The sequence below is a fragment of the Eublepharis macularius genome, chromosome 1, assembly GCF_028583425.1.
Source record: "Eublepharis macularius isolate TG4126 chromosome 1, MPM_Emac_v1.0, whole genome shotgun sequence".
In the NCBI taxonomy this organism is placed as follows: domain Eukaryota; kingdom Metazoa; phylum Chordata; class Lepidosauria; order Squamata; family Eublepharidae; genus Eublepharis; species Eublepharis macularius.
The window spans coordinates 118,591,469-118,605,137 of NC_072790.1; the positions used below are offsets into that span (position 1 = coordinate 118,591,469).

The 13,669-nt window shown below is 43.9% G+C and overlaps 1 protein-coding gene across 2 annotated transcripts in view; it reads right to left on the minus strand.

Moving 5' to 3' along the window:
* MAP3K5 (mitogen-activated protein kinase kinase kinase 5) overlaps window positions 1-13,669 on the minus strand; it is a 167,355-nt gene that overhangs the window by 50,133 nt on the left and 103,553 nt on the right. For both annotated transcript variants that reach the window (XM_054975933.1, XM_054975943.1), the window contains exons 13-15: window positions 13,069-13,164; window positions 11,987-12,068; window positions 3,824-3,957 (exon numbers count right to left, since the gene is read on the minus strand). In XM_054975933.1, the coding sequence (XP_054831908.1) occupies window positions 3,824-3,957; window positions 11,987-12,068; window positions 13,069-13,164 (312 nt within the window). The remainder of the gene's footprint in view (window positions 1-3,823; window positions 3,958-11,986; window positions 12,069-13,068; window positions 13,165-13,669) is intronic.

Here is a 13,669-nt window from a genome sequence, read left to right on the forward strand (position 1 = left end):
TACCCAGGAGGCCCATTCCTGTGCCTTCTTCCCCCACTGGCCAGGTAAGTGGAGGCAGGGTGGTGGAGGGTAAAAGTGGGGGATCCCCCGCCCTTACTGGAGTAATGGGATCCCTACAACAAAATGATTATTTAAATTATTTCTCATCTGTTATAGCTGTGATCCAGCAACAGGCAATTTCTGATGCTGATTCTTACCTTTAAAACCCTAAATGGTTTGGGGCCAGGGTACATGAATGACCACCTTCTCCTATATTGATCAGCCCGCCAGATAAGATCTACCTCACAAGTCTAGCTCTCTGTGTCCCCACCTTCAGAGGTATGGGAGGTGGCAACTAGAGACAGAACTCTCTTGCTTATGAGATGCCCCCTTGCTTGAGCCTCAACTGGCTAGGCCAAAACGTTTCTGTTAATTAAGGGGCTGATTTTTTAAAACATTGTTTTAGTCTGGAAACTTTTATTTGTAGCTCTCTGTTTTTATGCTAGATTTTAATTAATATGTTTTAATGTTTTGTTTTTATTATTTTATTTGTAGGTTACCTAAAGACTAGTTCCTGTAGAGGTAGCACATTTTCCTCTAAATGAATGAATGAATGAATGTACATTCTTAATTAATTGCATTTCTTTTCAAAATGATTTCTATTTTTTAAAAATATTGCACCATAATCACTACAACTGCCAAGGTATCTTTTAACTATAGATTTATTAACAGCTATCAACAAAAGGCCACAATAGAAATATTTTTGTTACAATATAATTTTCAAGAGTCAAATAAAAAATTATAAAATGGCTGTTAATTTACCATATACTAGAACTCCGGGGGAAATGTAAAAAATGAAATTTTGTACTATATATAAGCATTTGATGTATATAATTAAAAGAAAACAAGGTGTTGCTTTTCAAAATTTGTATTAGGTGACTGTTAAGAACATAAGAAGAGCCTTGCTGGATCAGACCGGTGGTCCAGCATTCTGTCTCACACACCAGTCACTCTGGAGGGCCAGCAACCAGGGCACAGAGGCTGGGGCTTTCCCCTGAAGTTGCCTTTTGGCACAGGTATTCAGAGCTTTACTGCCTCTAAATGTGAAGGTTTCCTTTAGTCACCATGGCTAGTAGCCACTTACAGACCTCCATGAATCTGTTTAATCCCCTTTTAAAGCTGGCTGTCCTTGTGGCCATCACTACATCCTCTGGCGGTGAATTCTACATTTTAATCGTTGTTGACTGTTAAATATTGTTACAAGTATGATGTATATTATTTTGATAAAACAATAGAAAATAGAAATCTTACGGGCCCTCGTATCAAGCAATTGTTTTAGCTCAGGAGAATGAAAACCAAAACTTTCACCTTCTTGCACTGAAACCAGTATCTCAAATAAACAAGTCTCTGTTCTCCTCTAATCACACAAAGCATAGTAATGAAGTCCCACTGTTCGTGTTTTAAGTAGGCTGCTCCTCCCTAATACTCTTGTTCCAAAGCTCCTTTAGTTGAGTGACAATTTACTTATACCAGGCAATAGAATAAATGGACACAAATATGATGTAAAAAATCACAACATTCAGAAGCTAGTGAAAGAACATTTTAATCTTCCTGGACATCATATTGCAGATCTAAAAGTCTGTGTTCTTAAACAAAACAAAAATCAATGGTGCAGAATTAGAACCCATCAAGAGATTAAACACTGTATCTTCCCCTAGCTTAGAGAGAGACTTAACGTTTCCTTACTCACAATAATTGCTAATAGTTCAACAGGATCAACTCTTCAGAGATGTTTAGTAGGTTTTTTTTTAAAAAAAAATACTTTATTTGAAAAAAAGAAAGAAAAAATAGAATAAGCCTCATATACAATATAAATACTTACTGGTTCTTAATATTTATTTGTGTCATTTGTTTATGTTATTTATAGTCTCCCTTTCTCACTGAGACTCGAGGTGGATTACATTGTGTAAATTATTGTGACAGCCAATAAACAAAGTAATATGGTTCGGATTGTAGAAATTTCAGAACAAGCAGAAATCTGATATGGAACTAAAACTAAAACAATATAAAGCATAAAAAAAGCAGAATCTGATACAGAACTCATCCATACTGAAACACAACATAAGCAATTTAAACATGACATGTTAAATAATACAGAAATTACCAAGTAGGAGCATGCTTACTGCAACAGACCATACACAGAGTCTACAGTCCCTATTCCTTTACCAAAGCATCTTTCAGAACTATTTCATTACAATATAGCCCTATCATCATGTTGTAATCATATCATCATGCTGCAACATAGTGTATTACTTTACAGATGTTACTTGGTTTATACATCATCCAGCATATTCCTTAGAAGGGACATCTCATAACATGCAATGCTTGTTTCCTGTTCTGAAGATGACCTGGTTAAGTTCTCAATTGCTTTCTTACTCATCATCCCATTTTCTTAGCGTTGGAAAGCATTACTAGGAGTTCCAGAAATAGCATATGATGGTATCTCTCAAAGTTTTTAAAGTCATGGTGGAATTAAACAATACACGCAAATGTGCATAACCAAACTCTGACTGTCAGTTTTGTAAGAGAAAAGTTGCTTTAGGAGACAATTTGAGGCAGAGAAGTTGGAAGGGAGGGAGGGTAGCTTAACCCCTTCCCTGCCTATTGTTTTTCCATTTCACCCCTCCAATTGTTTTCTCCCCTGTGGAGTTTCAAAAATGTGTCAGTGAGCATAAAAACATTCTTGGAATATTGGGGGAGGGGGTATACCATGGCTAGGGGGGAAAGTCAGGCAAGAAAAAAGTTAAAATATACTTTAGTCTAAGGTCTTCCTTTCACTCATAGCCAGCATGATATAGTATTTAGAATGCTGGACTACACCCAGGGAATCCCAGGTTTAAATTCTTGTTTGCCATCAAATTCTTGTGTCCATAAAAAATTCTTGTTTGCTATCAAAGAGTGTAGTCTGTCCTTGGAGGGCAGGTGGGATAAAAATGTATTAAATAAAATGTCCTCTGCTAAAAAATTTGGTTCTCCCAACACAGCACCATCAATCTGTTCCCCGAATGCAAGTACACAGAGATCAATGTATATTTTGTGTGTATATTTTATGAGTGAATTCTCTTTTAAATCTATTTATGGTTTTAGTTGTATAAATTAATTCCAATATGTTTTCAAACTGTTGTAATCCGCCCTGAGCCCTTTGTGGGGAGGGTAATAGAAATCCAAAGTAAATAAATAAAATAAATAAATAAGAGGAGATATACATCTGCAGCTCTCTGATGTATCTGTAGATCTGTGAACTGCAAGAGAAGAGATATATAGGCTGATTCCGCACACATTGGATAATGCACTTTCAATGCACTTTATCAATCGTTTGAGATGGATTTTTTGTTCCGCACACAAAAAAATCCGTTCCAAATGATCTATAAAGAGGATTGGAAGTGCATTATCCAGCGTGTGCGGAATCACTCACCATTGCACATGTATAACTCCCACTCTTTGGTGTGACCACCCATAAAATAAAATTAACAAAGATAATTGTGAAGCCTAACTAAGAAAGACACAATAAATTCATGTATTCATAGATTTACTTATTATAGCCACAAAATAATACAGCAGCTCAAATAATTCTCACCCTTCCTGGAATTTCAGTTAGGCAGCTCTTGGGGCAGCCAATACCACAAAACATAAGATACATGAAAATTCAGAAAGTTGATAGTATCTTTTGCAATTCCGAATTGCACAAGCTTTGGAAAGCATTACTTCCCATAACTAGATCAGCAAATTGGTGTATCACACAACTGCAAACAATGTTTTTTGTAAGCATTCATTAGAACAATACCTGCTATCTCTTTCTGGGATTTCTTTAATGGCAATTCTGACTTGATTGCTCAGATCTCGCCCGGCATAAACGATGCCATAAGTACCTTTCCCCAAAATGACTCGCTCAGCATTTTCATCATATTCATAGTCATACTACAAGAGAAAGAACAGTAAAACAAAGGGTTCTGTGATTCTGGTATGGATCTCATTTACATGTTATTCTGTGCTACCAAGTTATCTAATAAGAACAGCATGAAAACCAGGGATAGACTATCTGAATCATCTGAATTTATTGCTGTCAGCACAGAAATTGTCCCATAGCAACACTTTTAAAGAATAATGCCTGCCAATGGTTGTGTCACACCAACTCCTGGAATACTTGGACTTTAGACAGTGAGATTATTTAAAAACACAAACTTTCTCAAATTATATACAACGGGCTCTAGAAAGGGGAGGGGGGCAGACAGTTATTGCCGCCCACTCCGCGTCTGATCCTGGCTGGGTAAAGGGGGAGCAGTTATTGCCTCCTCCTCCACACCTGATCCCGGCCGGATGAATGGGGTGGGCATTGCCATCTGCTCTGTGCCTGATCTCAGCCAGGGGAAGCAGGGGTAGGCATTGCCTCTTGCTCGTGCCTGATCCCAACCTGGTGAAAGGGGGGGGGGCAGAAATTGCCTCCTGCTCCACTCCTGATCCCCAGGAAAAAAAGAAGTGAATAAGGCACAACCGTAGGTGTACTTATAAGTTACATATATTCATAAGACATAAATACAAAGTCCGTGATCAATATATTGATTGACATCCAAATGACAGAACTTTTAAATTCTCGGTCTTGGAGACTATAATAAAACCTGGTCACCATCATAAGTCTCTTTTCCAAGCTGAAATTAAATGGATCTTCCGTTTAAATACTATGATCCCCCATGGTCTTAATCATGACATTGACTTTTCGTCTTTCCTCTGAATTTTGTGGGATACACCCTCCCCAAGTTTCCCTCTCTATTCCCCTTTAAAATAACCTCTCCCTTCCCCTCCCCCCTTTCCACCTCTTCGTCCTCCCTGGTTAGGATAGAAAGACTGAAAAATTGTACATTGTAATTTTAAGAAAATTATTTATTATGAAATTGTATGTATTGTGCTGTTGATGTAGCTGGTTCGAACTATATAACTATTTATGATGTAGTTGACAAGTTAAGTGTAATAGGTCTTAAATTGGATTTGCAGCCTTAACGTTCTAGGAGCGTTCAATTAATTGGGTGGAACATTTAAACGAATAAGGGGGGATCGGGATTTTACCTGTAAACTAATGGAGCTATGGATACGGAATAGGGATTGAATCGAATCAATTTACTTCTTGATGTAAGTAACTGAACAGCATGTTATTGTGCAATAATTTTGTGTTTTCGGCGTGATATCAGCAGTGTCATTGTGAATTGTTAATTTCAGACTTTGTGGCCTGAGGAAAGACACCTTGGTCTGAAACGAGTGAAGAGAAACTGCCGGCTCGTACTCGTTGCCACTTACCTGCTTTTGGGCGCTGTCTTCCTCGACAACGCGTTCCACTACGGCTTGAATCTCTTATAACTGCGTATTTACCCATTGTACTAGTGTATGATCACAATACGGCTGGATCTCGAACGCCATCAATATATTGATCACGGACTTTGTATTTATGTCTTATGAATATATGTAACTTATAAGTACACCTACGGTTGTGCCTTATTCACTTCTTTTTTTCCTGTTGTACACTTTATGTGGAAGTGAAACACACACACCCTTTATTCCACTCCTGATCCCGGCAGGGTGAATGGGGGGGGGGCATAGCCTCCTGCTCTGCTCCTAATCCCTTCTGGGTGAAGGAAAGGAGCAGACATTGCTCTGCTCTGCTCTGCTCTGCTCCAGGTCCCGTTGGGTGAAAGGGGAGCGGGCATTGTCTCTTGCTCCATGCCAGATCCTGGCCGGGTGAAGGGGAGGTGGGCACTGCCTCATGCTCCACTCCTAATCCTGTCTGGGTGAAGGCAAGGGGCAGGCATTGCCACCTGCTCTGCTCCTGGTCCCGGTGGGTGAAGGAGGAGCGGGCATTGCCTGCTGCTCCATGCCTGATCTTGGCCAGGTGAAGGGGGGCACTGCCTCCTGCTCTGCACCTGATCCCAACCAGATGAAGCGGGGTATTGCCACCTGCTCTGTGCCTGATCCCAGCTGGGTGAAGGGGGGCAGGCATTGCCTGCTCCCAGCCTGGGTGTGACGGACAGGCCCTGTTTGAGTGACAGGTCCTGAATAGAATGTTGAGAGAGAGTGGCAGTAAAGAGCAGTTAAGACCGTTTAGAACAGTTAGTTGGGAGTTTGGGCAGTTAAGGGAGACTCTGAAAAAGAAACTGGAGGGCTAGCAACCAGAGAAGGCAGATGTGTTTAGAGTGTTCTCTGAGGAGGACTAGTTAATGAGGTATCTGGAACGTTTAACCGTTTAAGGCTGTGCAGGAGGAAGATAAAATGTGCTTCAGTAAAGTTAATTTGTTCGGTTAACCATCTGAGTCCGGTTTGATAATTCCTGCCTATCTTATACGCCCTGAGAGGAACCAGCTCTCAGCCTGTCAGACTAAGTGGCAGAGTTTGAGGAGGTGCTGGTGCAACGAAGTGACATTCTAGTTCCAGTTTGTGTCTGTGAGAGCTGAGGAGGATTCCATTCTGTCCAGAGAGTGAACCCGCTTCCAGCCTGAGTTCTAGCCTCATGAGGAGAGGTCTACAACACACCTACTGAGCCGGAGTGTAAGTGGTCCCTATTTCTATTTCCTGTCAGAAGGGTCCCTCGACCAGTGAATACTTCACAAGTGGTGACAGGAGCTGTGAGATCCCAAATCAGAACCGTCCTAAGCTAGCAGAATCATTCACAAGGGGTGGCATCGAAGGGTGTCAGCCAGATAAGGCTGGGGGGATCCGTCACACTGGGCTTCCTGCAATGGAACACTCTCTTGAGGCACAGGCTATTTGTCTGGGCTTCCTGCCGCAGCAGTGCCCTTTGGAGACACACCAGGATAAGAGGTGAGTTGTCATTAATATGGCTTGTCTTTTATATAATAGGATGGGCCTATAAAACATCATGGCACAAGGTTTTCCACCATGTGTTGTATTATGACACCAATGAGACTTCTGCAAGTGAAAAGTAAAGCTGCAAATCCTTAATGGTTGAAGGCTCCAAGGGAATTAAATGGATCAGAAAGTGGCCATGTGTAGAAGCAAGGAGACAAAAGCAAATCTGATTGCTCTTACTCCCCTAAGCAAGGTGGGTGAAGCTAGCCTGTCTGCTCTACTCCTATCCTCTTCTCACCAGCTCCAGCTGATGGTCATGTCCAGCTGATGGCCATGGAGCTCAACATTGCTGCCATGTCCTGGACTCTGTGGACCTACCCTAGCCCCAGAGCTTCCCAGGTCACCCTCCAGGCTCTGCCTGAATGGGTCAAAGGGGTCCCTGCTACTTGTGCGCTGCACTCCGAGAACCACAGTGTGAAGGAGTTCGTCTGCTATAAATGCTTAAATGTATATTAAAAGAAACAGAGATAAGGCAAAACAAGAATTGCTTGATACAATAAAAAAATTAGAAACAAAACACAAAGAAGACCATGATCAGGTTTCTCACTTTTGAATGTGAGAAGACATGAGAAATTGATATTACAGTAATTAGCAAAAAATGACTTAAGAACAACAACGTAACTATGACTCCAGTAAAAAAGCAGGTAACTTTCAGCCTATAAGCTTAAGTTACTAGGCTCAATTCAAGGTTTTGGCCATCACATAAAAAACCCTTCATGGCCTCAATCCCTCATATCTACAGGCTCTGCCATGGCAGCTTCACTGAGCTGAACAGGGCCTTCTGTAGATGCCCCCTTCCAAATGGCAAAATCAACAGCAGCCCGTACACATGCATTCTCTGTGGTGGCTCCCGCCTTATGGAATGGCCTGCCTGAAGACATCAGGGAAACTCCTGGCTGTCTGCAAACTAAGCTCTTGGCCTGGACAGGCCAGCCCCTGTTCAACATAGCAAACACAGGGAGGCAGTCTCTGCCAGCTCTTGTCTTGCCACTGTTGCTACACTTCTCCCTGCTGTTGCTGTCTTCCTCCCCACTGCTACCTCCATTGTAGGAAAGTGCCATGGAAGGGAGGGGATTCCTTTCGACACTATACTTGGGTCTGCCAGCACCTGGAACCTTTGGGGGTCGAGGGTCAATGTGATAGCCCCCTGGCTGGTAGAAAGGCTTCTCTGGTCGTGATTAGGGGTATGCACTTTGGGAATCTGATTTGGGTAAAATACCCGAATTGGACCCAATCTGGAAAGCTTAGGGATTTCCAAATTGGGACCAGCATGCTGGCCCCAATTCAGAAATCCCAAAGCGAAGTTTCCCGAAGCACTCGTAATGCTTCAAAAAGGTTTGGGTCAAGTAGTTTAAATGCCTATTTCCCAGGCACTCCATTCGCCCGCCAGTGTCAGGGCCAGGGAACTCCTCAGGCCCAACACCAGCGGGCAAAGGAGGTGGCGGGAATGCAGGCATAAGCCTGCATCTCCCCGCCAGGTGCTCCGCCAGGTGCTTAATTCGCCTGCCGGTGTTGGGGGCAGGGAACTCCTCGGCCCTGACACCGGAGGGTGAAGGAGGTGGTGGGGATGCAGGCATAAGCCTGCATCTCACTGACAGGCGCTCTGCTGGGCACTCCATTCGCTCACCGGTGTCGGGGCCAGGGAACTCCTTGGCCCTGACACGTGCGGGCGAAGGAGGCGGCAGGGATGCAGGCATAAGCCTGCATCTCGCTGCCAGAGGCTCCGGCGGGTGCTCCATTTGCCCATCGGTGTTGGGGCCAGGGAACTCCTCGGCCCCGACACTGGTGGGTGAAGGAGGCAGCGGGGATGCAGGCATAAGCCTGCATGTCCCCGCCGGGCACTCCATTTCCCTGCTGGTTTGGGGGCTGAGGAACTCCTCGGCCCCGACACTGGCAGGCGAAAGAGGCGGCAGAGATGTAGGCATAAGCCTGCATCTCCCCACTGGGTGCTCAATTCGGCCCCGTCAGTAGAATAAGCCTGCACCTCAGCAGAGCAAAGGTAAGTGGGGGGGGGGGCTGGGTGTTGTGGGGTTTTTTAAGGGCCCTGCTACTTGCAAGTGGCAGGACAGGGCCCTTTAAACTATCAGCTGGCAGGTGGCAGAGGGGAATCCACCCTGCCACCTGCCAGCTGATAGGGAGGGGGGCTGAGTGGGTGGGTTTGGGAGTGGGGGTGGGGGTGGTTGCTGGGAGAAAACACAGCCCCTGAATCACTTTGGAATGCTCCGAATCTTTACAGAGCACTCCGAAGTGAGTAAAATACCTGAATCCGAAGCGGCCTGCCACTTCGGATTTGGTGTATTTCCAAATGTTTTTCCTTCTTCGGGTAAGCCCGAAGGAGGAAATCCAAATATTTTCAGCGTGCACACCCCTAGTCGTGATGCGGCTGCCCTGCTGCTGTCAGGGGCATCTCTAAGGAGTCCAGGACTTCTAGACAGGGATATAACTAGGGATGTGCATTTCGGCTTTCTGAAAGCCGAAAGAAAGCCGAAACAAAAGTGTTTCGGCTTCTTTCAGGTTAGCCGAAACGTTTCGGGCTAAGCCGAAACGTTTCGGCTAGCCGAAAGAAAAAAAGCCGAAACGTTTCGGCTTTAGGCTTTTTCAATGGGAAAATGCCTCCGGCATCTTCCCGGACGTCTGGGGGAGGCATTTTCCCACTGAATCAGCCCAAAATTGGTGGGGACCTTCCTCTAACCCCTCTCTACAAACCCCCCAAGTTTCAGACCGATTGGACTTTGGGGGGCCATGTTATGGCTCCCCAAAGGGCATGGAAGCAGTATCTTACACAAAAATAACACAACTCACTTCACATTAAAGAATCACCCAAAAATTGCTGTCAAAAGCACTTTATTTCTGTAACTGCTTTAGGTTACACAGTAGGAAGGCACAACAGAGCAGGAAAGCAGTGTACTACACAAAAATAACACAACTCACTTCACATCAGAGAATCACACAAACACAATTGCTGTCAAAAATGGTGAAGTGGGTTGTATTATTTTTTGTAGTACATTGCTATCATGCTATCATGCCCTGTTGTGCCCTCCTACTGTGTAACCTAAAGCTGTTCAAGAAATAAAGTGTTTTTGCCAGGAATTGTGTTTTTGTGATTCTCTGATGTTAAGTGAGTTGTGTTATTTTTGTGTAAGATAGTGCTGCCATGCCCTTTGGTGTTCCCCCCTGCTGTGTAACCTAAAGCTGTTCAAGAAATAAAGTGTTTTTGACAGGAATCGTGCTTTGTGATTCTCTGATGTTAAGTGAGTTGTGTTATTTTTCTGTGTGGGGGACTGCTGGCGTAATGTGTCATAATGCTTTGCCTACTTGTACTTTGGAAGGGAGAAAATAATTTTTTAAAAACTTTATTTTGTGTTGTTCTTGTTTTATTCTTTGTTGTGCAGTTGGTTCCCATCATAGGGAACAATGGGGCTGGCTGGCCAGCCATCTCTGTAGGTGGTGGGGGAATTTGAGGGAGGGTGTCTATGGTTCAGGTGCTCTTTCACAGGGACCAGCTGGCCCTCAGAAGTGTGCCCACCATTGTGGCACCCCTGGGCTGTGCAGAATTGCCCAGGGAAAGAGAGTTTAGAAGTTCCCAGCATAGGGAACAAAGGGAGAGGGCTGGCCTTTGCCAGCCTGTTCCTGGGGTTATGGGTGTGGGGCAGGTGGGGGTGGATTTGGGTCTGTGAGGGGCTAATGTGGGGATTTGGGTCTGTGTGTGGCAGCTGGGGGGGGAATTGGGTTTGTGTGGGGCTGTAAGGGGTGGACTTTAGGGGCTGAGAGCACCAACTTGGGGAGGCCATGAAATGGCCCCCCCAAGTGGGAGCAGTCTGAGCCTTGGTGGGGGGTGGGAGGAAGGGTGGGAGAAGGGTCCCAGAGGGCTGGGGGGAATTTTGCATGCAAAATGCCACCCCTGGCAAGACAAGCCTCCCCCAGCTGTCAGTGGCAGAGATTAGAGCACCTACTTGGGGAGGCCATGAAATGCCCCCCCAAGTGGGAGCAGGCTGAGCCTTGGTGGGGGTGGGAGGAGGGGTGGGAGAAGGGCCCCTGAGGGCTGGGGGGCATTTTGCATGCAAAATGCCACCCCTGGCAAGACAAGCCTCCCCCAGCTGTCAGTGGTAGAGATGAGAGCAGAGCACCTACTTGGGGAGGCCATGAAATGGCCCCCCTAAGTGGGAGCAGGCTGAGCCTTGGTGGGGGGTGGGAGGAAGGGTGGGAGAAGGGCCCCTGAGGGTAAGGGGGCATTTTGCATGCAAAATGCCACCCCTGGCAAAGGAAGCCTGCGTCTTCATTTTTCCCCATAGGAAATAATGAAGAAGATGAGCAGCAGCATGCTAACAATATGCTGCTCCTTCGCTTTCTTATGGGAGGATAGGGGGACCTGCTTTGGGGGGGCATAACATGGCCCCCCAAAGTCCAATCGGTCTGAAACATGGGGGGTTTGTAGAGAGGGGTTAGAGGAAGGTCCCCACCAATTTTGGGCTGATTCGGTGGGAAAATGCCTCCCCCAGACGTCCGGGAAGACGCCGGAGGCATTTTCCCATTGAAAAAGCCGAAAGCCGAAAGCCGAAAGTAAGCCGAAAGCCGAAAGCTGAAACGGCTGGCCGTTTCGGCTTTCGGCTTATATGAAAGAGAATCCTCTTTCAGCTTTCTGCTTTCGGCTTTAGCCGAAAATTTTTGGCTTGCACACCCCTAGATATAACATAGTGCAATAGGATAGGAAGGGGTGGAAGAGCTAAAGATTATAGGTTGTGTGTATGTGCATCCATATATACATCTGTGAATGTAAAGGACTATAAAGCTTAGGAACTATACAGCTTAGGAAGGAGGTGTTTTAGAAATGTTTGAGAAAAACCACATAATTGTTTCTGGAATATCTGATAAGTTGGCCAGACACATTAACAGCTGCTCAGATATGCCTAAACTTTAGGTGACATTCTTAATATGAAAGAGATGGGGGTTCTGTTTGCTTTATTTATTTAAAATAACAAAGGTTAATTACACTAATAAAGCCAGTTAAGAATGATAAATATTTCATTCTGAAGCACAAGAGAATTTGTATGAAAGCACTCTGCTCTTTGTCTTGTTAACACAAGACTGCTCTTACCTCCAGAGAGTCTCCATCACATTCTCCTTCCTCTGTGTTTTTCCCTATCTCTTCAGTAATACTGTTAACCATTTCAAAAAATCTGTCAAAAATTCATATAGAAACAGAATATAACGTTATAACAGAATAAATCCTAGTATCTCTGTTATGTGCTTACGGCTGGTTAACAGTGTGCATTGCGTTTTTCTCTGCATTTTCTCCAGAACGACTCTTATTCTTGAATGATGTGCCAAAATAACAATACAATTCTAAGCAGAATTACTTCAGATTAAGCCCACTGACTACACGTGAATGCCCTGAATAATCACAGTGTAAAAAGCAATTGTATGATTACATCAAGATTCTATTTTGCACACTGTTGTATCAACATTCATATGTGCTCCTATGTGTTGATATCCACTGAGGAAAAAATATGAATCAAAGCTTGGCAAACAGCACATGTAGCACACAAATTTCAGAAACAATAACAAAAAGGAAGAACAGATCGCTAACACATTAATGCTGTTCTGCAGACGAGGTAATTCTGAACCCCCAAATCCTTTTTAAAGCATATCGATCCAATCTCTCTTTAAACCCAACTTCCTGTGTTTACTGGAAGCTTAAAAATGCTAATCAGCTCAAAGGCAAGCATGGCCTGGCTTCCTTTACTACTGTTCTTTTTTGAAATTGTGAATAATATTTATCTTTGAGTGTTCTAGTTACGATTTAAGAACCATTCCATATATTACCCAGAATGAAATAAATGGAAATGACTGTTTCTGGACTGTGGCACTTCAGACAGGCATGAGTGCAGGATCATTTTGGAATGCTTTTCCATGGGGGGGGGGGAACCTTGAATGTAGTAAACTAGCAAAACAGGGAGAAAAATTTACTTAGCTCCCTCCTACTGTATCATATGGAAGGAGTTTTTTGAATGGGGGAGCATTTTTAATAAACTGATCATCTGCCAGCAAATGCACACACCTGATCTTAGTCTAAATAGGCTACAGAAAGAAATAGATACTATGCTTAATTTCATATACAGTATAAAGGAATATATTCTCAGTAGAAGACATTTTGCTGAACATTAAATCAACACATACTTTTTGCAGTGATGCTCTGTACAGAAATAGATTTGGAAGTCATCTGAGTTGTGTAGCACGTAAAGGAAGCAGCATCGTTCTTCAAATTTTGAAATGCTGAAAGAAAGCTAAATGAGTATAGGTTGCTGATTTTTGACAGTACGCTTCAAGCAGTCTTCTAATTTTAACTTTTATGCTTATGGTATAAAGGGTTTGAAATCATGTTTTCTCCAATTAGTGATCTTTAATCACCTGATAACTACACTGGCATAGTTCAGATATAAGTTTCCAAGCCATGTTTCTCCTCCTCCTCCTCGTCTGTTCCAAAGCCATAATTCACTATTACATGCAAATTGGACAAACTATGGATTGCACAAACCACAGCTTGTCTAGAAACCAGTTCGGGAAATCAGGATCCGGCCATGGTTCTCAGTTCTGGTTTCTAGGCAAATTGACATGTGCAACTGCAACTTGTACAGTATTTATGTAATAGTGAATTATGTTTTTTAAAAAAACAAGAGACAGAAGAAATCCAAGTTTGGGGGGGGGGGGAGTGGCAGGGGGAAAGGAAGGGTGTGAGCTACAGCACATACTCAGTTCTCTAAACCATGGTCTAGAGGGT